The sequence below is a fragment of the Mauremys reevesii genome, linkage group 1, assembly GCF_016161935.1.
Source record: "Mauremys reevesii isolate NIE-2019 linkage group 1, ASM1616193v1, whole genome shotgun sequence".
Classification (NCBI taxonomy): Eukaryota; Metazoa; Chordata; order Testudines; family Geoemydidae; genus Mauremys; species Mauremys reevesii.
Genome location: NC_052623.1, coordinates 353,217,939 through 353,242,953, shown reverse-complemented (window position 1 = coordinate 353,242,953; position 25,015 = coordinate 353,217,939). Strand labels below are relative to the sequence as shown.

At 48.1% G+C, this 25,015-nt stretch overlaps 1 protein-coding gene across 1 annotated transcript in view; it reads right to left on the bottom strand.

Moving 5' to 3' along the window:
• LOC120379968 (protein phosphatase 1 regulatory subunit 7-like) overlaps positions 1–16,238 on the bottom strand; it is a 37,912-nt gene extending 21,674 nt beyond the window's left edge. Inside the window, exons 1-7 of the mRNA XM_039497509.1 lie at positions 16,067–16,238; positions 14,954–14,986; positions 13,284–13,394; positions 11,310–11,499; positions 10,285–10,485; positions 9,167–9,444; positions 8,060–8,125 (exon numbers count right to left, since the gene is read on the bottom strand). Coding sequence (XP_039353443.1) covers positions 8,060–8,125; positions 9,167–9,444; positions 10,285–10,485; positions 11,310–11,499; positions 13,284–13,394; positions 14,954–14,986; positions 16,067–16,224 — 1,037 coding nt within the window. The 5' untranslated portion in view covers positions 16,225–16,238. The remainder of the gene's footprint in view (positions 1–8,059; positions 8,126–9,166; positions 9,445–10,284; positions 10,486–11,309; positions 11,500–13,283; positions 13,395–14,953; positions 14,987–16,066) is intronic.
• Between the last annotated feature and the right edge of the window lie 8,777 nt (positions 16,239–25,015).

Sequence of the window (25,015 nt, the reverse complement as noted above, 5' to 3'; positions counted from 1 at the left end):
TCCCCCCTTTGCCTCAGTATTGGCTACTGCCCAGTCTCCATCTAGCCCCCGTTCCCTGAGGCAGACTGCAGTATCAGCCACTCATCATCGGCAAAGGGGTTTGGACCTGCTGCCTTGGCCTACCCCTGGGCTACCCTTTGCAACCCCCAGTACCTGTTGGCCTTCTGCTAGGCCGCAGCCTGGGGCTTTCCAGGCTGGAGCTCCCCAGCTCCTCTGCCTTTCCTCAGCCCTGCTTCACTCAGGTACCTCATGTCTAGCTCCCTGCAGCCAGGCCCATCTCCCTCTACAAACAGAGAGAGACTCCTGAGCTCCTGGCTCCCAGCCTCTTTATAGGGCCAGCTGGGCTCTGGCTGGGGCATAGCCCAGCTGCAGCTGCTTCCCCTAATCAACCCAGCTCTTTCCTTCCACAGACCCAGCCCTCTGCAGGGCTGGCTTTAACCCCTCAGGGCAGGAGCGGGTAACCACCCTGCTACAGACCCCAACTAAAACCTCTCCAGCACATCATCAAGGATCTAAAACCTATCCTGAAGGACGATCCCTCACTCTCACAGACCTTGGGAGACAAGCCAGTCCTCGCTTACAGACAGCCCCCCAACCTGTAGCAAATACTCACCAGCAAGTACACACCACACAATAAAAACATTAACCCAGGAACCAAACCCTGGTGCCAACTCTGTCCACATATCTATTCAAGGGACACCATCATAGGACCTAACCACATCAGTAACACTATCAGGGGCTCATTCACCTGCACATCTACCAATGTGATATATGCCATCATGTGCCAGCAATGCCCCTCTGCCATGTACATTGGCCAAACCGGACAGTCTCTACGCAAAAGAATAAATGGACACAAACCTGACATCAGGAATTATAACATTCAAAAACCAGTCGGAGAACACTTCAATCTCCCTGGTCATTCAATAACAGACTTAAAAGTGGCAATTCTTCAACAAAAAAACTTCAAAAACAGATTCCAACATGAAACTGCAGAAGTGGAATTCATTTGCAAACTGGACACCATTAAATTAGGCTTGAATAAAGACTGGGAGTGGATGGGTCATTACAAAAACTAATTTCCCCCTACTGTTACTCACACCTTCTTGTCAACTGTTTGAAATGGGCCACTCTCATTAGCACTACAAAAGTGATTTTTCCTCCTTTGGTATTCTACTATTAATTGAATTGTCTTGTTAGCACTGCCCCCCTACTTGGTAAGGCAACTCCCATCTTTTCATGTACTGTGTAGTTATACCTGCTACTGTATTTTCCACTCCATGCATCTGATGAAGTGGGTTCTAGCCCACGAAAGCTTATACCCAGATAAACTGGCTAGTTTCTAAGGTGCCACAAGGACTCCTCGTTGTTTTTGCTGATACAGACTAACACGGCTACCACTCTGAAACCTGTCAGGATGCTGACAGGAGAGCATTCTCCCATCGGCATAATTACTCCACCTTGGCGAGAAGCAGAAGCTATGTCGGTGGCGTGGACAGCGCAATGCTTGTGTCGCTGGGGGTGGGGGTGGCTTTTTCACACCCCTGAGCAACGTAAATTATATCGACTTAGGCTGTAATGTAGACCTGTCCTGAGATGCTAAGCAGGTTTTTGTAAAAAGAAAGAAAGAAAGAAAGAAAGAAAGAAAGAAATTGGTCCTGCTTTGAGCAGGGGGTTGGACTAGATGACCTCCTGAGGTCCCTTCCAACCCTGATATTTTATGATTCTAAGAAAGAAAGAAAGTGAAATCCTGTGGCTGCAGAGTGTTTGTTTGGCACACAGGCTAGTGAGATAGCCCACCAGCTTACAATGTGGTAAAATCATGCACTAACATAGTCCATGCTGCAGCTGTTTGGTACAAAAATAGAGGATTTCACTCTCCGGGGATGCTAAACCAGCATATTTCGCCAGCAGAAATTCACACCCTACACAATGAGTTCCCTGCCCACAAAAAGGCAAAAATAACTGTTCGTTTATTGAAAATACAGTTGTAGAAACGGTGCTGCAAGCTGAAAGAGTTAAAGATGGTGCAGCCCAGAGATGGCTCTGTTATTAGCTCATACCCAGTCTCTTCATGCAGGCCGAGGCTCTGGCCTGTTTAATAAAGATTGAGTCTCTTTAGGGAGGCCACATCTGTCTAGACTTTTTATGACCCACTTTCCATCTCATCCACCCCCACAAATGAACTCAGTCACCATTCTGCAAGGAAAAATCCAAGCAGTGTAGGAGCAAATAAGGTACAGTGAACTGTTGTGGTTCAGTATTATTTTCACAAATGCATCGGGGTCCGTATGGCCTGTGGGTTACACCCAACATAAATGATAGACGAGTTTCTGGAAGTGTAGGGAAAGGGGCAGGGTTTTGGAAGATGACAGGCCACAATATTTTTAAGTGACTAGTGAGTTTGGTTGCCCAGTTTTATAAGCTGATGGCTTTTTGAAAAAAGTGTGCAGAGGAGGCACATGATTGGCCTCCTGTGGCCATGTGACAAGAAAAGCAGCCATTGATCAGCCATTGCCTGATGCGAGGCGAGGGTGGGTGCCGTGAAGTGCCTGCAAGCTTACACCGGCAGGGGCAGGGATTCTTTTCCACTAGTCACTGGCTTCTCACTGTGAGGCGCAAAAACAAGCCGCCATCTTGGAGAGCAGCCCAAACAACTGCAACCTGCTGCTTCAAAGAAACAAACCAAGCAACTCGGGAACAGAAGAAGCCCAAATCTCCATATAACAACAAGGTGAGACACCTGGGAGGGGGCTGATTTTTGGAAGGTGGGTGCTCAACACCCCCTGAAAGTCAAGCCCCTATAGGGCACCCCAAACGGGGCACTCAGAAAGCCCCCCTAGGAACTTTTGAAAATCTTGGCCTGAATACTTTGTCCAAGAAGGTGCTTACCCCTTTACCAACAGTAGGGGCACTTAAGAGGCTGCTAATTGCTTAAACTAACTAAATTAGGGGCCTGATTCTCCACTGTCCAGCACTCAGTGTAATCATGCACCCTTGTGCCAAGGCAGTGGAGAATGGATCACTGGCCCAGGTTACAGAGCATTATGAGGGGCAGAAGGTACTGCTGGGCTAGTGGAGAAGGCTGGGAGAGTCTAGTTTTTATTTAAACTCTTATTTTACATTAATAACTCAACCCTCAGCAGGGGAGAGTAATTCAAAGGCAGCAACTGTGGTGATTTTTCCTCTCTGGAAAAAGGGAATCCGGGGCAGGGTCTGACACCGAAGTGAGGCCGTTAGCCCTTTTTCATGGCCATGAAATGAAGAGAAGCTGTCTAGAAAGAAAAGTGGCAGGTTCTGTTTTCAGCCAGCCAGCTGAGTGAAATGCACAAGAGCCAACAAAGAGCGATCATGAAGGGTATGTGATTTTTTAAACTTGAGTTAACTAAGGTAGCTGTTGTGGGAACAATAGGAAGGACATGGGCTCTTTACAGACATCGTGTCTAACCTGATTTTGTTCCCCTAGTGAATCAAGGGTTTGCTTCTTCCACTAGAGCTGTTTAACTTAATTACTGCCCCTTAGACCTTCAGCACTCACACGAGAAAGGAAAAAACTCCCTTCACCCTGGCACTGTAACTTGTCATAAGCTCCTTCTGCATCACAGAGGCTGCTCCCCTCCTGCCTTTTAGTACCACGGGAACTGCTGACTCCACACCACGTCATTCATTTACCTTCCCTCCATGAACACCTTCACCGTCCCATGAAGCAGTGCGGTGTCCCATCTCTGTGAGAGTGGCATCCAGCTAACCCAGCCCTGTGCCTCTCTCTCCTCTCACTTCCTTCCTGCGCCCTTCTTAGCCTATCAGCTCAAGAATGATAATTGGCTCTTTAGCTCACCTAGCCCCTCCTCCACACCTAATTAGATAATTAACTTCAATTACTCCCATCAGCTTTCTCCAACTCCCCTGACAATTGCCCGCACTTTGCCACACTCTGACTCTTCTTCGATGTGAGGATGATGTCTGCCAAAGGGGTTCTGTAGTGGGGCGGTCACCCCGCTCTGGTCCTGAAAGGGTTAAAAGCCAGCCCTTGGAGAGGGCTGGGGCTGAGAGCCAATAAGAAGAGGCTGGGATGCAGCCAATCAGGGCCAGGCTGGGCCCTATAAAAGAGCTGCCGGACCAGACAGCGAACAGTCTCACCCCAGCCTCGGAGGGAGAAGGGCCTGGCTGCCCTGGGAACACAGGGTACCTAGGGCAGAGCAATGCTGTTGAAGGGCAAGAGGAGCTGGGGAGCTCCAGCCTGGCAACTCCCCAGGCTGAGGCCTTGTTTAAGGCCTAAGCAGGTACAGGGGCTGCAGAGGTGCAGCCCCCTTGCCAGTGATGAGTGGCCATTACAGACTGCAGTGTGCCCCAGAGAACAGGGGTAGATGATAACTGGCAGTAGCCTCTGAGGCAAGGTGGGCATAGGGGGAGGGGGTTCCCCTGGGAGGGGAGACCCAGCGTGTGGGGGTACTGCGGTGAGCAGAACCACAAGATAAGGGGCACCAAGGTCTGGGAGGGACACAGGGCCTGAGGCAGGCGAGACACCAGCCAGCAGGAGGCACGCCGAGTGCTGGAATGAGCTAATTCCCGGACGACCAGCAGGAGGCGCCATGCCGGTGAGTCAGCGACCTGCTACAGGTTCATTGGTGGGTTTTCAGGTGGCTGAGGAGCCCAATTCATGCCCTTCAGATTTTCCCACAGAAGTAACAGGTGTGATCATGGAGGAGACATAGTTGTTGGCTGTGTGTTGTACCCTTTCTTTCCTCCTTTGTTGCTTCTCTGTCTCATGAGTACCTCTGTTCTCCTCAAAGTGGGCCGTGGCTTGGCGTATGGTGCGGCACCACCGTGTACTGTTCCGCGCCAAGTCCTCCCCGTTTGTTGGGTTGATGCCTCCCTTTTCAAGTGCACTTTCAATACGTCTTTGAAACGCTTCCGCTGCCCTCCATGAGCCCTTCTTCCCTGACTTAACTGAAAGAAGAGCACTTGCTTCAGGAGGCGAGTGTCAGGCATACGCAGGCAGCGGCCAGCCCAGTGGAGTTGGTGTTTCATGACCTGCGCTTCTATACTGCTGATGTTGGCTGCAGAGAGAAAGCTGAAGTTAGTCGTCGGTCTTCCCAGTCGATCCTGAGAATCCTCCTGAGGCAGCGCTGCTGGAACCACTCCAGCCGCTTGAGATGTCGTCTGTAGGTTACCCAGGTTTCACACCCTTGGAGAAGGGTGGGGATGACAACAGCCTTGTAAACCAAGATCTTGGTGCCTGTTTGCAGATCCCTATGATTGAAGACTCATTTCAGTAGTCTTCCAAAGGATGTGCTGGCATGGCGGATCCTGTATTTGATTTGTGTCAATGCTGGCTGTTTGGGAGAGGTGGCTGCCAAGATATGGAAAATTGTCCACGTTTTCCAGAGGTTCTCTGCTGATGGTGATTTGTGGAGTGCGAAGAGTAGTTTGTGCAGGTGAGGGCTGGTAAAGTACCTTGGTTTTCCCGATGTTGAGAGAGAGACCCAGGCTGTGATAGGCAGCTGCGAAAAGATTTAGAGCACTTTGCAGGTTGGACTCTGTGTATGCAAGGATGATGCAGTCATCTGCATACTGCAGATCAGTGATGCCAGTTCTCGTGATCTTAGATTTTGTTTGGAGATGTTGAAGACTGGGGAGTTGGCCATCCATATGATAATCCCGATTCCATCAGAAAGGCAGTCACGGATGAGGATCAGGATCACAGCAAGGTAAATGGAGAAGAGTGTCGGAGCAATGACACAGCCCTGCTTGACACCAGTGTGCAGGATGAATGGTTTGGTCTTCGAGTCATTGCCCAGAATGGTGGCAGTCATCCCATCATAGAGTAGTCTGATGATGGAAATGAATTTCTGTGGACAGCCAAACCTACACAGCACCTTCCATAGAGCATCACGAATGATAGAGTCAAAGGCCTTGGTTAGGTCAATGAATGCCAGGAGCAGTTCCTTGTCTTGCTCTCTGCACTTCTCCTGAATCTGTCGGCACCACTCCTCGGCACCAAGACTGGTTTGATGAAAACAATGAGGAAATCCTAACATTCTGCAAGACCCTGCCAAAGTACAGGCTAACACACACCAACTGCCCAATATGCAGTGGCATAGGCGCTGGAACTAGGGATGCTGAAGGTGCTGCCACACCCCCTGGTTGAAGAGGTTTCCGTCATATACAGTATTTAGTTTGGTTCAATGGCACTCAGCACCCCCACTATACAAATTGTTCCAGCCCCTGTGCAGCAGAGACTTGTACAGTGCCCGTGATAAGGTGCAGACCTCAGACAGCAGGTTTAATTTAATAGGCAGCCAGTTTAAAACAAACAAAAGGAAATATTTCTTCACACAACGCACAGTTAACCTGTGGAACTCCTTGCCAGCAGATGTTGTGAAGGCCAAGACTATAGAGGGTTCAAAAAAGAACTGGATAAGTTCATGGGGGATAGGTCCATCAATGGCTATTAGCCAGGATGGGCAGAGATGGTGTCCCTAGGCTCTGTTTGCCAGAAGCTGGGAATGAGCGACAGGGGATGGATCACTTGATGATCACCTGTTCTGTTCATTCCCTCTGGGGCACCTGGCATTGGCCACTGTTGGAAGACAGGATACTGGGCTAGATGGACCCAGGATGGCCGTTCTTATCTCACATAACTGTCAGGGAAAGGGTTAAAAATCTCCTTTCCCACACAGCAGAGAATTTTCCCCAATTGCCTGAGTTCACTGCAGCGATTGCCAGGGCACCCAGCCATGAGAGGAATGTGTCTGAGCTCAGTTTAGGCCAACTGGGACGTTAGGGAAGGGAAAGCAGGAACCCCAGAAGAGGGTGAGCATTTAGAAGTCACTGGGTGAAATCCTGGATCCTTTTATGTCAATGGCAAAACTCCCATTGACTTCAATGGGGCCAGGATTTCACCCACTGTCTCTGCAGTGGACTGAGATGAGAAGTAGACCCCACTGCGGGGAGAATCCTTTTGCCCTCGTTTTAATTAGGAGCAGCTCTCTGCACTTCACCTGTTCTCTCACTCTCTCCTGCCCTTGCCAGCACCTGGTTATATTTTAGACACACAGAACTGTAAGACAATCAGAAGGAAACTTCTCTAATGGTCCCTCGAGCTGAGCCTGCAGCGTTTGACAGGCGCAACGATTGCTAACAATTACACTTCTTACTTCCTCGGGTTTGGTCAGCTCCTTGTAGGGTATATTGGCCGGCTTCCTTCTGCCATGCTGCCATCTCTCCCAGAACTTGGTGAACAGATACTTCTCCATGGCATTCGGGATCTCCTGAGGATTAACCAAGCCCTGGAAATCCTCAGATGGGAGAACGTTGATGTACCTAGAGAGGGAGAAGGTTTGACGCTGCGTTAAAAGACTTTGTTTCCGCCTGCATCAGCTGAACACCCTAGCACCGATCCTGCATCACCCTAGCACAACCCAGGGAGTGCTGCTCCTTCATGCTGCAGTTTGCATCTTGGACACAATCTGTATGGCAAGATTCTAAGCTAAGTTGTTTTATTGCGATGGAGTAATAATGACATCGGTCTTGTGGTGCATCTGGGCCATAACTGCCTTCATCAAGCACCTCTTCACATAATGTCAGTTTGATATCCAGTGGGTCCTCTACAGTGGGATGGGATGGCTGATCTATCGTAGATGTTGGGGATGGAGAGACATATTCAGTGATCCAGTCCACGCTCCTGCCAGTGCAGGATAATACATCCTTCCCATCTCTTATGATTTCATCGAGTCCAGTGGCTATCTTGATATATCAATGCTATATAATAACATTACCTAGCTCTTATATAGCACTTTACAAAGGAGATCAGATGGGGAAATTGTGGCATGGTGAGGCAAAATGACTTGCCCAAGATCACCCAGCAGCAGACCTGAGAACAGAACCCATATCCCCTGAGTCCCAGTCCAGGGCGCTACCCACTAGGCCATGCTGTCTGCCATATGCAGCATGGAATAATATTTAAATACCAGAGGAGGATGTTGGTTCACTTCCACTCTGCAGCTTCCTGGCCCCTGAGACTAATGAAATGCAGTCAGTATGACATGGCTCACGTTACCTTATGCAGCCATCCACTTCTGTTCTGAAGGTTTCTTCGTATTCTCTCAGCTCTTCCCGCAGGTCCCTGTCAGAGAGAGAGGGAAATCTTGCCCTACCATGAACCATAGGTTCAGCCTAGCTGGCAGTTGCATGGCGAAGGGCCATGCTCGCATCTGACCAGCATGTTCAGATGACAACACCTGGGTGCCGTGCTGTGAGTTTGCATATCCAGGGCAGTATGTGAGGATTTAAAATGTAGGCGAGTCACATGGGGGAGTCCCCGCTGATGACACAAGACAAAAAGTGCCCACGCACTTACTGTACAGTAAATACCAGGCACATGCCCCTGTTCCTCCAGGGTTCTAGCCGTGCAGAATTGCTCCTATCGCTCCATGTCAATTAACAGTGTCAACAAACATCCCCATCACTGCACAGCGTTAACAGTGGCAAATTCCCCGACATCTCCAGGAGCCTGGCCATGGAGCTGAGTATTATAGATGACCCCTTGCCATGTATAAATCTGATTCCCATGGTCAGAGAGACTGAAGTTGACCTCTGATCCCTCCAGGGGCGACAGATTCTTCCCGTCCCCTCCACGGCCCCGCCCTGTCCCCTCCATGGCCCCGCCCCTGTCCCCTCCTCCTCCCTCTGAGGCCCTGCCCCCCAGCCAAGCCAGAAGCTGGATCTGGGCCAGGGAGCCCAGGCCCCTCCACCTGCCTGGGGGAAGGGGCGAGAGCAGCCCCCGGCCCATGTCCCTGCCCCCGTGTCCCTTGCCCAGGTCCACAGCTGCCCATGCGTCTCTTACCCCGACACGGCTCTGGGGGCGGGGCCTTGGGGGCCGAAGAGCTGCAGCCGGGCCATGGTAACAGGGCCCCGGGGGCAGGGACACGGGCCAGGGGCTGCTCTTGGGCTCCCCTGTCCCAGGCAGGTGGAGGGTCCCTGGCTCCTCACAGCTGCCCATGCTGGGATCCAGCTTCCGGCTTGGCTGGGGGGTGCGGTCTTGGGGGGAAGAGGAGGGGCAAGGGGCCAGGCGCATGGCAAAAAGTGGGGGGGCCTTGGCCCCCCTGTTCCGGCATCCCCGGCCCTTACACTACTTAAACAAGGAGAAAGGCCATACACTCCTTACAGTATTCTGCTGTGCAAGTGATGTACAGCGTGCTCAGTGCTCTCCGTCTTACGCTGCAGTCTCTCCAGGAAGATCCTCCTAGCTGATTTTTTCAGATCCTCCTTGGTCAGACCTGAGTCCATCGAACCGGCCACTGATTCTCTGAGTAGAGACCAGCTGAACAAAGACAAGGCTGAGCGGTGAGGTGGGTCCCTGAGAAGCGCATGGTCCAGGGTCTCCACAGAAGTGGCCTGTTTGATTGCAGCGACGTAGCGGCTGTCCCGGGCCAGCGGGTTGCCCTTGTAAAGTCATTGTGGGGAAATAAAGCACAAGTAATTACTGACCCAACGGTTCCCTGGAGCAACATCCCCGACAACAGCAGAGGTATGGTGAGGCAGCTGTGCTGTTGTAGCACGGGAGCGTAGACACTTCCTACATCAACAGAAGGGGCTTTTCTGCCAAGTCTGCAGTAAATCCACCTCTCTGAGAGGCACCTCTTCTTCCATCGACCCAGCTGTGTCTACAGTCGGGGTTAGCGTGACCAGATGTCCCGATTTTACAGGGACAGTACCGATATTTGGGGCTTTTTCTTATATAGGCTCCTATTGCCCCCCACCCCCTCTGTCCCAATTGCTGTCTGGTCACCCTAGTCAGAATTAGGTTGACCTAATTACATGGTGTGAAACTTTCCATAGCCCTTCCCAATGTAGCTACGTCGATCTAATTTTTAGGTGTAGACCAGGCAGGAGTACCTGGGGCACACGAATCATGTTGATCCCCTGGTGCATTGGCGCAGACTCGGCACTCGATCGTCTAATAGCCCCCAGGCTGCAGTGCTAGAACCCACAGACCAGCACGAGGGTGGGTGAATGGACTGGTTCAGTGCACAGCAATCCCTGGGGTGGCCCTCTACCAAGTGTGCAGGTTTTGTAGCCTAGTGTGAACTGGTGACTCCCAGATTTATACATAGATCTGTAATCGGAATGAGAATTGGCCAAGTTTCGTTCCCTTTATTCCAATCTCCCCATCCTGTGGACATTCGTATGTAAACGTATATGGAAATTAGAGGCAACTGGTAAAGCAACCCTGATCTGAATGCCCCTGCCTTGTTAGTACTTTATTGTAGGCCCCAAACTCACCTGGAGTTTGAGATGTCTCAGCCTGCGGAGTCCTCCAAGCACATGCAGGGCCTGCTGTAGGGAGCTGATCTCATTGCTGGCAGCATCCAGTACATTGAGAGCCAATGAGGAAGAGAGAGGCAGCAAGCTGGAAATCCGATTCTTCTGGACATAGAGTTCACAGAGCTGGGGCAAATTCTGAATGCCTTCCAGAGACCTCAGCTACAGGGGGAACAGGAGGAGGAGGAAACAGTGACAAAGCAGGAAATGAGACAGGCTGGGGACCTCCCTACTTACCTGCCCCCAATGGTGCCACAAACTGTACCTCTAGACCAGGAGTCTCCAACCTTTTTACGCGCAAAATCACTTTTTGAATTTAAGGGCAACCCAGGATCTACCCCGCCCCTTCCCTAAGGCCCCGCCCCTTCCCCAAAGTCCTGCCCCACTCAACCCATCCCCCCCTCTCTCCATCACTCACTCTTCCCCCACCCTCACTCACTTTCACCGGGCTGGGGTAGGGGGTTGGGGTCCAGGACGGGGTGTGGGCTCTGGGCTGGGGCCGTGGGGTTCACAGTGTGAGAGGGGGCTCTGGGCTGAGCCTGGGGCAGGGGGTTGGAGTGCAGGAGGGGGTATGGCCACAGCTCCCCATTCCCGGCTCTAGATGGACTGTCCAGTGTCCTGGTCTCTTCTCCATCGCTTGGTCAGCAGTGGAGCCAGAAGTGGAATTCCTACCTCTCCTCTTGGTTGAGCAGAGGTTGTGGGAGGGAAGAGTCCAGTCACAGGCAAGGGAATAAACGGGGTGGTCTACACGTATCTTACTTCATACCAAGTCCCACACAACGTAGTGCCTGCCCTGCTCAGCCCTGCTGCTGTCTTTTAGAGACTTAAAATCTATTCCTGACAACTTTCAAGAGAAGAGGTGTTAAACCCAGTGTCTTGACTAAAATTCCAGCTTGGGTAGAGGATCCCTAGGATTACCTTGAGTACGTAACCCATCTTTTCTGCCCATGAGCACACCACAGTGCCCTGCCACCGGTGGAAAATACCTCGTTGGAACCCAAGTGAAGCCGCATCAGGTTGCTCAGGAGTGGCATGTCTCCCAGGGCTCTCACTTGATTGTGAGACACATTCAGCACAGACAGGTGGATGCAGTTTTCTAAACTTCTCAGGTCTCTGAGTGCATTATGACTGAGGTTTAATACAACGAGGTTGGGAAGAACTTCAATCCCTCTGATACTGGAGCCAAAGACAAAACAGTTGGGAAGGGTATTAGTAATAGGTAGAGCTCCTGAATAATACAGGTCAATGATGGAGGTAACTAACCAAACTCTGGAAACCAATGTTACGCGAACTTTTAGGGTTGAGGGACATCTGAACTCAGGTGCAGAATTTGCAAATGGCCTTTATGAAAGGTTCAACCAAAACCCCAGATCCACGCATCTGGGAGACAATCAGAATACTGCAGCTTAAATCCATCTCTAGTACATAAAGGTTTTGTGGCTTCCCTTCAAGTCACTATCCTATGGAACCTTCAAAAGGCAACAAGCTATATCTAGGGAGGATGCATGAAGTTTAATGAAGAATCCTCTCTATCTGATGCCTTGGTGCTGCAGTGAGTTAGTGTCCTAGTCTTTCACCTGAGAGCAGTTCAAATCCAGCCTCAGATCATAACCATCATTAATGATCTGGAGGATGGCGTGGACTGCACCCTCAACAATTTTGCAGATGACACTAAACTGGGAGGAGTGGTAGATACGCTGGAGGGTAGGGATAGGATACAGAGGGACCTAGACAAATTAGAGGATTGGTCCAAAAGAAATCTGATGAGGTTCAACAAGGACAAGTGCAGAGTCCTGCACTTAGGAAGGAAGAATCCCATGCACTGCTACAGACTAGAGACCGAATGGCTAAGCAGCAGTTCTGCAGAAAAGGACCTAGGGGTTACAGTGGACGAGAAGCTGGATATGAGTCAACAGTGTGCCCTTGGTGCCAAGAAGGCTAACAGCATTTTGGGCTGTATAAGTAGGGGCATTGCCTGCAGATCGAGGGACGTGATCATTCCCCTCTATTAGGCATTGGTGAGGCCTCATCTGGAGTACTGTGTCCAGTTTTGGGCCCCACACTACAAGAAGGATGTGGAAAAATTGGAAAGAGTCCAGCAGAGGGAAACAAAAATGATTAGGGGGCTGAAGCACATGACTTATGAGGAGAGGCTGAGGGAACTGGGATTGTTTAGTCTGCAGAAGAGAAGAATGAGGTGGGATTTGACAGCTGCTTTCAACTACCTGAAGGGGGGGGTTCCAAAAAGGATGGATCTAGACTGTTCTCAGTGGTACCAGGTGACAGAACAAGGAGTAATGGTCTCAAGTTGCAGTGGGGGAGGTTTAGGTTGGATATTAGGAAAAACTTTTTCACGAGGAGAGTGGTGAAGCACTGGAATGGGTTCCCTAGGGAGGTGGTGGAATCTCCTTCCTTAGAGGTTTTTAAGGCCCGGCTTGACAAAGCCCTGGCTGGGATGATTTAGTTGGGGTTGGTCCTGCTTTGAGCAGGGGGTTGGACAGGATGACCTCTTGAGGTCCCTTCCAACCCTGATATTCTATGATTCTAAAGATGAATTTGATAGTTCCACTCATGGTCATTGCAGAGCCCTCATGTCTAATGTTTTAGGAACGAGTAGCTCTCTCTGCTCAGAAATGGCTGTGCTCATCCGGTTTGGAGTGAGATACCCAGACATGCCTTTATGGTGCAGACTAGCACTGGCATACCAGAGTGGTGCATTTCAAGAGCGAGGTATTGACAGAGTTATGTGGTGCAGATCACAACTGAAATTTCAGAGGGATGCAGGCTACATATGAAGGTACACCGGCTGACCCAGGAGAGAAGAAACCTGCCAACATTTTGCCAGACCTAACAATCCCTCGCTTTCAGAGCTCTAATTAAAAAAAAATGCTTCCCCTCCTTTTTATGAAAAGAACATTTTCATGAGAGCACATCAATCACTTACACTATGTCATACTCACACGCCTAAAGCATTGAGGGATGCATCCAATTCAGAGAGATTCTCAAAAGGAAAAAGCGCTTCAGGCTGCAGTTCTTCCAGCTCATTTAAAGAGATGTCAAGTTTAACGATCCTAAGGAATGAGAGAGGGAGAAAAAAATCAAACTATTTCCCATCTCTGCCTCCTCCCCCTCCCCAAAAAAATGTCTGGAGTTTTTAGCTTCTGAGGTAATCACCATGTTTGACAAGCAGCAACAGATAGAGGCAGTTTCAACACTAGCACTGCCTGGTTAGAGGAGCTGTATATTGGAAACCACCCAAAATAATACTCTTTAGAAAAATGAGGGCTTAAAAAGTGACATGAATGAGAGAGCCAGAGCCTCAGCCGATGTAAATCAAGGTAGTACCATGTATCTCATATTCATTAATGGAGTTAAACACCAACTTACACCAGCTGGGGATCTGGTGCACAGTGTGTCTAGAAAACAACTGCATGTGACAAAGCAGCTTGTGCACCTTTGGGGGGGAAAAAATCAAATGTTTGAGGCAGTCGGTATATCAGCCGGTTTGTTCAAACAAGTGATTGTTTGTGAAATGCACAGGATTAAGGGAAGACACGCAAGGACTGGAATCCGTGGAGGGAGAAGTTACAAGATGTTTAGCAAATAATAATGGAAACCACTGAAAAATACACAAAAAAGGTTGGGGAAGGAATACTCTGTGGAGCTGGAATGTGACAACACATGTAGAGAATATCTCTGGCTAGCTCATCTAAAAATATATCACTGGTTTTAAAAAAACTAAGTCATGGGGGTGCCATTAAGAAAAATCTCCAGGCAGATGTCCTTCCAGTCACAGAAGTCCCAGTGCTTTGGGTATTTCCAACTAGGCAGGAGAAAGCAGAGTGATTCTCTAGGTGTGAAGCACCTGTGGTCTGGAGAACTCTTCCTGGTAATAATCCCCAGAATGAAATACATGGAGGTGCAAGCGATTGGGAATTATGGCATTGGCAGCAGGATAGTTCCACGAAGGGATTTCTCTTTCAGCCCATACACTGAAAACATTCGAGAACAGACTAGGTCATATACTGCAGGTAGGACTTCTGGCTGGATGCCTCAACAAGTCTTTGCTATTGATAATATCTCTTTGGAAAGTACATGGCTAAAAATTCTTCACAGGTGTTTGTCATATGCACCCCTTTGGAAACTTTGTAATTGTGTTCCCCTACTTCCTGTGCAAATACTGTGGGTTGTTCTTGTGCGTTGAGATCCTAGAAAAATCCAGCATAGGGGCCAGCCAATAGGACACTGAACTGGAATGCAGAAGACCTAGATCTTTTTCTTAGCTCTGCCACTGACCCACTGGGTGACCTTGGGTGAATTTTTTCCCCTTCCTGCATCTTAGTTTTCCCCTCTGTAAAATGCAGTTAATGATATTTACTAGCCTGTGTAAAGGAGTTTTAAAATCTATGGATGAAAAATGCTATATGGGGCCCAGGCCTCATTAGGATTTAATGTTGTCCTGGTTTTTCTAGAGTGCCCCACAGTGTAGCATCTAAGCACTATTTCTGAGCAAAGAACTATTGATGCTTTTGCCATCAAAGAACCCAGCGATAAACCCAGAAGATAACGCACATCCCTTCCCAACACATCGGTGCTGACTTTTATGCAAGGTCTTAAATCTCTTCTTTACCTTTCAGGAAACTCAGTCACTGGGAACGATTGTCTGTAAAAGAAAAAGAAGCCAGGTCTGATCGTCAGGGTGGCCTGATATTGGAGGGGCTCTTTATTGTATCTACTGATATGCTCATGTTTAATGTACTCAGCCTGCCTTTAGTGGGATCAACCAGCAGCCTTGGAAACAGACAGGACGAGACCAGAGGGGAGGCAGGCAAAGGACCCAGGTGAGCTACCTGGACAGTTGAACCAAGTAAGTGCAGGTCCTGGGACTGATATCAGATAGTGGATAGAGGTCTTGAGGGGTCTTTAAAGGGTTAATCCTGGGTGCCTCCACCCTCTGTCACTAGCATGAGGACCCCATCGACCTCACTCCTTAATCAGCATGCCTAAGACTCGCCCTCCTAGATTGAGCACCCCAGACCCTCTTAGTCAGTGGGCGAGAGGGCCTGAGGCTAGGAATGGTGCCAGCACGGTGTATGCCCTCATGGTGTTTGCCCCTCATAAGCTAAGAGGGGCATAACACCATGAATACAGTTGATGGTATCATAGATGCTCGTAATAAACCTGGCATAGGCTATGTCACCTAGAGGGAAGGAGGGGTGCTCTGAAACATGGAGGGAGAAAGCCCTGGGAGGGTACACAAGATGGGGATAGGGAGAGGTGACAAAGCCCCTCTCATGTCCTCTTGGCCCCATGCCCAATAGCCAGGAATAGCGTGGCTGGGGAGCTGCAGGCCCTGCTCCCTCCTAGCAACCCCACGGTTGCCTCCTGCCTGAAAGTGGGCAGGGTGAAAGGTGGGACAAGGTCCCACCTCCCTTCTATCAGGGCTGGCCAGGAGTGACGGGAGGAGCAAGCGGCGCCCTCTCCAAGGAGGGCGTAACAATCACACTGGTGAATGCCACCCCAGAGCCCCTGGAGGAATTGAATCAGCAGCAGTTCTTAGTGGCCTACGACCCAGCCCGTGTGCAGCTCCACACCCACGCCCGAGCTCTCCAAGAACTGACTCCCTCCTTAGAGCTTCCACAATCGGGTTTAAATCGTTTTTTCTTATGGTCAGTTACTTCCCCTTTTCAGACTGGGCCGGATGGGTTTCTCTTTCCTTTTGTTGTTAGAGTCGCCCTCTTACCTGGGGTTCACTGATCCAAATTCAAAGGCGAAGGCCAGTCGTTTGAGCCGGGACATCTTCATATCAAGACAGTAGTGAGGCCCAGGTCCTTTGACATTCCAGATAAAAGGGAGCGGGTCAATCACCATGGCCCGATCCTCAACAAACTGCCGGTTCATCCTCTCACCCGTCTTTGAGAACACCTTGAACACAGAGCCACAGGTAACATAGGTTAGAGAGAAGCATGGCTCTCTGGTTTTGGATCTCCTTACTGGAACAAATACTATAGAAAGACTCCACAGCACTGCAGTGGTGGCCCTGTAGTCATCGACAGTATGTCAGACTATTTTGCTTGCAGGGATGCTGCCGCCTTAAGAGGAACAGAGCGGGGCAGAGCTGGTTGGGAGAGGCAATGATACTGTAGTATGTTTTTCAGCTACTAGATGTCTCTGTGTGATGTATATAGGTCCAGATAGTTTGCAGATCCTGGTCAACAAAGGCAAGACAAGCTAGAGCACAAGCTGTGTGGAAGCCCATTTGTGTGTCTGCAGTTATGGTGATTTTGTGTAACAACTGCCTCCTGTTTACAAATGACTGTGATTCAATATATGCTGATGCAAGGGGGAAGGAAGACAGGAAGGAGGGGGCTGCTAACATGTGGGAACCAGGGTGCTGGGGGTTGGTGCTTCTGTGCTGAATTGATTGTGAGCTGCCATTTATATAGCTGTGATGCTGTAAAGTTTTAGCTTGCTGCATACTGCACCTTTATATGTCAAAGGTATTTTCATGAGATGAGAGCAGAGTTCATCACCTCAGAGCTGATTAAATTAAGTGTGGTCTATTGGCAGAGCTGCATTTGGGATATCTGCACAGTATCTGTGTGATGACTGCCAACTTGACTGATGCACCAGGGACTGAACCAGGAACTTCCAGAGCTAAACTACGAGCTGCTACACTCAGATCCCTTGTGGATCAGGCACAAAGGGGGAACCTACGATACGTCAGTGGGTTACAGCTGTCACACCATGCCTGGCACGATCAGCCTTTCACTAGCATGTGCCAGATGCATATCGACAATGAGAGGTGAAAGTATCTGAAACTGAATGGTTTATTAAGAACTCAGAAAATGGTCCCATTCCTAGAGAAAATAGCCACCTTTTAAAAAAGGTTTTCCTCAAAAATGCATTCCTTTCACAATGAAAAGCAGCCTGTTCCCAAATACAAATGGGCACGCTCCCATCAAAAGGCAGCTTTGGGCATTCAGAGTTGAAATGTGTACACATTTACAATTCAAAATTTTGCAATTCTTCAGGATGCTAAAAAAACAGCTATTTTGTCACATTTTGGAAAACCCAAAGAGCTCAAAACTGTCTCCTGAAATGAAACCTCAAGATTTTTCCATGCAAAAATTTGTAGACAACGTCACACCAACTTTGCACGTCTTGACCAGACTTATAACCTCTTCACCACACCCACTGTAAATCGATCTAAGTTACGACGACTTAAGTTACATAACTTAACGTAACTTAACTAGCATAACTCAGATTGACTTACCTCGTTAGTATAGACCAGGCCTGTGTGTTGGAAATAATGTTAAAGCCTCTAATTTAAAGGAGAGAAGCAAAATTCATTGTACTACATGAGCCCATTGTTCTTAAGCATTAACACATGGGAGACCTCACCAATGTGGGTCTTAGGCACAGCTAAAGAAAGGAGAATGCAGTAAGTCAACACAAAACCCCTGGCACCAGCAGAGCAAGATGGCAACCTTGCTCTGAAGTGTATTTCAGAAGGAGAGTTCTTAATGCCACAGGGCTCTAGTCAACTGGAGAAGGGCTGTACATTCCTGTTAGAAGGGAGCTACAGGCCTGTTACAGGCAGGAAAAGGCCTCCTACTGTTTTAACAAGCTGAAAGCAAGCAACTGCCTTTTATCTCAAAGATCTCTGCAAAAAGTTAGAATAATGCAGTTCCTTCGACCTAGCACCTTCTACACTTTCACACTCCTGAGTGACGTCGTTAAGCCAACCTCATTTTCTAGCGTACACCAGACCTCAGATTCAATACCTCGATTGTAACCTCATTGGGGCGGGAACCATATGGGAACCATGTGGGAACCCTACCACAATGGGGTTCTGGCCCATGACTGGGGTGCCTGGGCACTGCCATAAGACAAATTTTAAATCCATTTAGTTCTACAGGCAAGGCCTCAGATCGGAATTTAAGTTCTCTCATTGTCAAATACTTCATTAGAGTTTTGTGAGCCTAAGAAAGGCCCCAGAACAGTATCTATTTAAAAAGCAGGGAATAAGTACCATTCCGAGTTCTAGGTGTCAGTGAATCTTGTTCACGCTTGTAATAGGCTTGGAAGGATTCGATTATTTTTTTAAATCAGTAAATGTCAATAAACATCAATTTCACTGCAAACACACAAACCCCCACAAAATATTTCCATAGACAATAATCAAAATGTACAGAGCGGCAAAGTAAGAAAAATGCTGCTTGAGAAATTATTAGAGTTTGATTTAAGGGTGTGTATTTGACACGGGGCCGCGACAATTTGCATTTGAGCAGTTATAAAGCTTTAGCTGATTGAATCTCAGTGTCTACTGTCATTAAATAATTGTCTGAGTCCCTATAATTTTCCATAACTGTGAAAATTTAAATTGATAAAAAATGGGGGGGAATGCTTAAAACCCATAATTTTGAGCAACTGAAAATTAAAATGGATAAACAAATGCTTAAAATAAACATTGATGTTATCCATTAAAATCACACAAAAATAAACATCGAATTCTGCCAAGTCTAGCTATTAAAATGGCACCAAATCATCCATGAAGCCAGAGCACACACGTTAGTGACCACAACAAAGTAACACCAGTCCTGCTCCAGTGAAAGTCATGGGAGGTTTGCCTCTGGCTTCAGTGGGTGCAGGATCAGACCAAAAGGGAAAGAAGGAAGACCTGGAGCGGACCCCTCGCCACTGAAATGCCGCCGAAGCCCCGGACCACCGCCAAGTATTCCAATCAGGCCCCGTGGGTCCTAAAGCCGGCCCTGGGAGGCAGAGAGAGATTTAAACAAATCTTAGGGTGATGATCTTTTTAAATGAAATGATGTCAGTCCTGGTGAAAGGTGACGGACTGACTGTCCGGGAACAGAAGCCTTCATAGGTAGAAGTCAGGCAAAGATATCGCAAGCTTCATTCACAGTGTCCAGAGATTTCGATCCTTAGGGTATGTCTATACTGCAAACAGAGGAGTGACTCTAGCATGGAGCTAGCTTTGATCTAGCTAGCTTGAGTAACGATCTCAGGGAAGTCACAGCAGCAGGTGACCTGCCTGAGCACATCCCAGGTACATCTCCGTTGCATTTTAAAACGTGTGGTTGCAAGTCTCAGAGCTCAGGTCTACTGACTCAGGCTCACAGGGTTCATGCTGTGGCGCTATTGCAGCTCGGACTCCGGAGCCTGAGAAGTGCGGAATTGGCTTCGCTGCTGTTGTTACTTCAGCAAGCTAGATTAAAGCTAGCTCAGGTACGTCTACACATGCTGCAGCCACACCCTGACTGCAGTGTAGACATACCTCTAGTCATAGGCGCTGACTCCATGGGTGCTCCGGGGCTGGAGCACCCACGGAAAAAAAATGGTGGGTGCTCAGCACCCACCGGCAGCTCCCCATGGCCCCGCCCACCCCCCTGCTCCAGCTCGCCTCTAGACTCTTTGTTCAGACTGCTCAGAAGGATAAAGGCCATTTGCTAGGGTAGATTTTGTGATGATGTGAACACCTGTTTGCTGGGCACTGGACTAAGGACCATAACTTTGTTTATATAGACCACTGCTGTGAACTGTCAGCTGATAATGATTTTTGGCTGCAGCTGAGCAACAGAGAGGTAAAGGGCTCTATTTCTCTTCATTATTCTCCTGAGCCAGGCAGTTCCCCAACCCCTCCCTCCCACAAAAGAATTTCATCTTGTAACTGAAATGTTGGAAGGGACTTTGAAAGTGCTTGCCAGCCAGATGAGGGGAACTTTCCCCGGGTGCCAAGCAATAAGAAAATGGTCAGATATTTTATGAGCCGAGACTTTATTTTTATTGTTACGCTGGAGTGGTTCAAAAGAAGCAATTTGTTCTGCGGCAACGCACTCAGGAAGTGAGGGGCAGCAGATTTATGGTGGGGGAGAAAACTTTGAAGTGAGGAGGAAGTGACCAGAAAGAGAACAAGGATAACTGAACACAAGTCTGCAAGAGGTTATTAATGACAGGAAGAGAGATCGATCATTCTGACCCGCACAACAGTTGAGGAATCACAGGTACGAAGTCCTGGACACACTAAAACGCTCCAATGAGCGAGACTATTTTTCTTTGTTCGCTGCTATTGAGCTGTGTTGCTTTTTAATAATATATAAACGAATAACAGAGGGCCTGACCCAAAGCTAAATGAAATCAATGGGATCTTTTGTATCAACTTCAATAGGTTTTTGGATCAGGCCCTGTGATCCTAAGAATGCCTTTATGCCAACTGGCAAAGGGCCCCCCTACCACACTGTTGTCAAAATCTTTAGCCAAACAATGTCTCATAAGGTATCATTTAAAAACTGGAGAACCGCTATCACGACTATCACGCTCTGATGTATGCACGGCTTGTGTGTAAAGAGTTAGGTACGCATGCTGGAAATATGTTCTTAAAAGATGAGTTGTGGAGGCAGCTGATAAACACGCCCACCCTAGGCAAAGGAATGTGGATTTACCCGTCTGCCTGGATCAGGCTAACAAGCAAAGGACAACACAAGTACATTTCCCTATCTCCCTCACCTCTCACTTTCACACCCATCATCTACATCTTCATCAAAGTTTTTTCCTTTTTTTTTCCTCCTGCTCACTCTAAACTCATTAATTTCTCTGACTCTGTGTGTACTTCCACCTTTTTTTCTTTCTCTTATGTGTATGTATCTATCCTGTGTGTGTGTGTCATTATCATTCTCTGAAGAAGTGAGTGAGCTAGCTCAGCTCGCTCAGCTAAAAAAAAATTTGTTAGTTTTTTCTTTGCAAGTACTCCTGTTTTTTTTGCGGATACAGACTAACACGGCTGCTACTCTGAAACAAGTACATTTGCATCTCAAGTCACCAAAGTGATCAAGCCAATCGAAAAAGCAAATTGAACAGTGGATGAAGGAGGAGCTTGGCGCTTGCAACCCGGAGAACAAGCAGCCAGGGAGAGGAACTCTGGGTTTACTTTTCAAAAAGAGAGAGAAGAGGGATTCCTTTGTTACCCATCACTTAGGGGACAAAGGGAACAGAACCCTCTGATTCTGTGAATGGTGGGTCGCCCTGCCTACGGGGCTGGAGCTGCTGGTAGCTTGATGTAAGTGAGAAAGCTGCTTAGGCAAAGCTTGCAGCTTCCTAAAGTTACGTTTTAGTCACTAAGAAGTGTGCTGTGTTTGTTTTGCTTGTAACCAGACCTGTCTCTTTTTCTCCTGCTGAGTACCACTTAAATCTCTGTTCTTGATTAATATACTGTATGCTAAGTTTTACAATAAACCCTCTCGGTGCTGTGTATTAAAGTGAAGTGTGGGTCCTCAGCTGAGCCAACAAGCTGGTGTGTGCACGGTCTCTTTGGAGAGAAAATTGTGACAAAAACAAAACAAAAAAATGGTTTAAAACTGAACATTCTGATTTGGTCATGCCCCTGCAGAGCTCCGTGGGAGTGGTAATTCAGCTACCTCATGCCCCCATTCTCTTCTATGGACTGGACTACATCTCCCACGATTAAAGCTGGGCAAAGAACGGAGTTTCCGGCTCACGCCAATTCTAGGAGGGGAAAAGATTTCATTTGGGTCTGAACCAAAAATGAGATTTTTCAAAAATTCCGTTAAATCAAAAAGTCAAAAAAATTTCGAGTCAGGTCAAAACAAAACTTGACATTTTTCATTTTCATTGTGGGCATTTTGACAAATGCAAAGGAGGACTAGATTCACAAAGCCAGCACGGGAGAGGATGGTGATAGAAGCCTGACTTAAAAACTTTAGCCCCCTGGTTAGGGAACTCAGCTAGGATATGGGAGACCCAGGTTCAGTTCAGCCTTTGTATGTCCATGGTGCAGAATAGGAAGCATGGTCTGGCTGGGGAACCAGGTTTTTTGGGGAGAGTTAGAGCATGAACGTTTGAACGTCTATGATTGGCACGTAAATCAAGCTACCAAACCCATGTTACTAAAATTCCTGTTGGTGCCCACCTCATCAAAAATTCTGGAAACCTTATAGTTAGGGATAATTATGCCCATATATATCAGTTGTTTTGTGTTGGGAGTTTTAACGACTAAGGATGAAAACAAGATCTTTTGTTGCTTATGATCTGATAGACTCATGGGAACGGACAAAATGATGTAAAGTCTTTGCTACCTTCTCCCAAGCAACATGCTGTACCCTTTTCCCAGTGCTTTGTCCCATCTTGTTTTAAAGGTGTGTCAAGCAGTAGTACTCCCACTGCTTCTCTGCAGAGATTATTCTATAGCCTAGTACTTCTTGCTGGGCCCAAATTCTGTCCTTTAATGTCTGATCCTGTTCCCATTAAAGTCAACTGCAAAAGCTTTCACTGAATTATATTGGGGCCTCGCTGGAAATCAGTGGGAGGTTTGTGTGACCATCAGGGTCCAGATACCCCAGGGTTAGAACATGGCTTCTGAACCCCAAAGAATAAGCAATTGAATCAACTGATTGTATACAACATCACTGTACTACAACATACCCTCATATCTCAATGTCTGTACTTCGACCCGTTAACCTTCTACCTCCAGTCAGGGATAAGAACATAAGAACGTAAAAATGGCCATACTGGGTCAGACCAAAGGTCCATCTAGCCCAGTATCCTGTCTACCGACAGTGGCCAATGCCAGGTGCCCCAGAGGGAGTGAACCTAACAGGCAATGATCAAGTGATCTCTCTCCTGCCATCCATCTCCACCCTCTGACAAACAGAGGCTAGGGACACCATTCCTTACCCATCCTGGCTAATAGCTATTAACGGACTTAACCTCCATGAATTTATCTAGTTCTCTTTTAAACCCTGTTATAGTCCTAGCCTTCACAACCACCTCAGGCAAGGAGTTCCAGAGGTTGACAGGATATTGCAGATTATGTATTCCTTATGCCATCCGATCTTAAACCGAACTTTGCACCCCTTGATAATCTGTATGTTATTTCCTGATAACCAGAAACGTCTATGCTTAAACTCTGTACCATTCACTTTTTTTTAAAACATCATCTTAATAACGGTGTATCAAGTGAGGTCTTTCATGACACACTGGTGATTAATATCATGGATGTATTAACATTATATGAGCAATTATGGACACTCACTGATATTATGATTTAAAGTCTATGCCCAAACAAAGGGAGAAACAGGCTTTCTCCCTGATAGGATGGAAGATAGCTATCTACCTGTCTCCCGTTTAAATTAACCACTATGTTATAAAAACAATGGAAGCCCTATTTCCATACGAATCAGGAGGAGGATGGGAAGTCCACAGAATGGGAAGGACAGCAGGAGGTCATCCTGGCTTTGGAGACAAAAATAATGAGGGAAATATAAGCAGAAGCAAAAAAGCCACGTAGGGAACACAGAGAACGGTGCCCTGTGAGCCTGTGAAAGCAGGATCCCCTAGTCTGGAGGGCTAGGGATGCTGGTAACTTGATTTAAGAAAGAAAACTGCTTAACCAAAGATTGTAACTTGCGAAGATTAAGTTTTAGTCACTGGAAAGCATGTTTTATTTGGTTTTATTTGTAACCAGACCTGTCTTTTTCTCTTGCTTAGTATATGTACATCTCTGTTCTTTGTTAATAAACCTATTCTTGATTTTACTACAAAACCATCTCAGTGTTGTTTATTAAAGTGATGTGTCAGTCTTCAGCTAACCTAACGGGCTGATGTGGAGGCAGCGAACTTGGTGACTTCTGAGAGTGTCCTGTGAGAGGGACTGGAGACTGCAGGGAGACGTCTCAGAGGTTTACTGATTGGTAAGGCAAGGTTTAGACTAGCAAAGTCTTGAAGAGTTTGCTGATGAAGCAGACGGGCTGGTGTGGCAGGGAGCGGACACCTAACTCAGCAGCAGCAAAGCTCAGACTCTTGCTAAGGCAGAGTAGTAACACAGTGGCTCACAATTCTGGGTGGCCTGAACATGACACCTTAGTTTGCTTGTTAAAGGACAAAGACTTTGCTTCACTCTCAGGAAACGGGGCTAGAACAAGCTCCCAGCAGCTTTGAAAATGTAAGAATTTTGTTGTTGCTCATTCTAAAGTAATGACAAATGTTACTCCATCCACCGCCTGAAATAAAGCCCAGCACAGGCAATGCTGTAGCCTTTAGATCAGGCCCCTAGAGGGACCATTACCCAGACTTTAGACTAGGTAAGATTTTATAGTTTGATGATCTTTGATTCAGTTTGGTTTCCTCTCTGTACTGTAAGCCCTTTGGAATGACGGGCTGTTCCATTGGCGCCTGTCCTCTCGGGCCATTCTCAGCTAAAAGGACAGTGACCTTCTGCTCCCTGGTGAGAAGCAGAGGAAGAAGGTGCCTCTCCTGGAGCCTTCGGTGGAAGGTGTAGGGCAGGAGGGTGTTTGCTCCCCATAAGGCCCACCAAGGTCAGTTCCAGGGAGCGGGGGAAGGCTGGTGCCTGTCTAGCCTGGAAGCTCTTCAGGCCAGAGCGGTGCCGCGTACAGCACCGAGCGCCGTCGGCATTTCACCAGCATTCGCGTTCATTAATGCTCATCCTCTCGCTGGCCCGCCTAGCCTCAGCCAATCATCGAGCAAGAGGCAGGGGTGCAGGAATTCTGCCAGAGCCCCCCGCCCGCTCCAGGCCAGGGGCACGCACGCACCCTGCGAGCTGGCCGCCCAGCAGCTGCTCGCTCCCGGTAAGCTTTTACCTGTGGGCCTGAAATCCTTCCCGCTCCTTGTGGGGAGCTGCTCTGCCTCCCAGCGG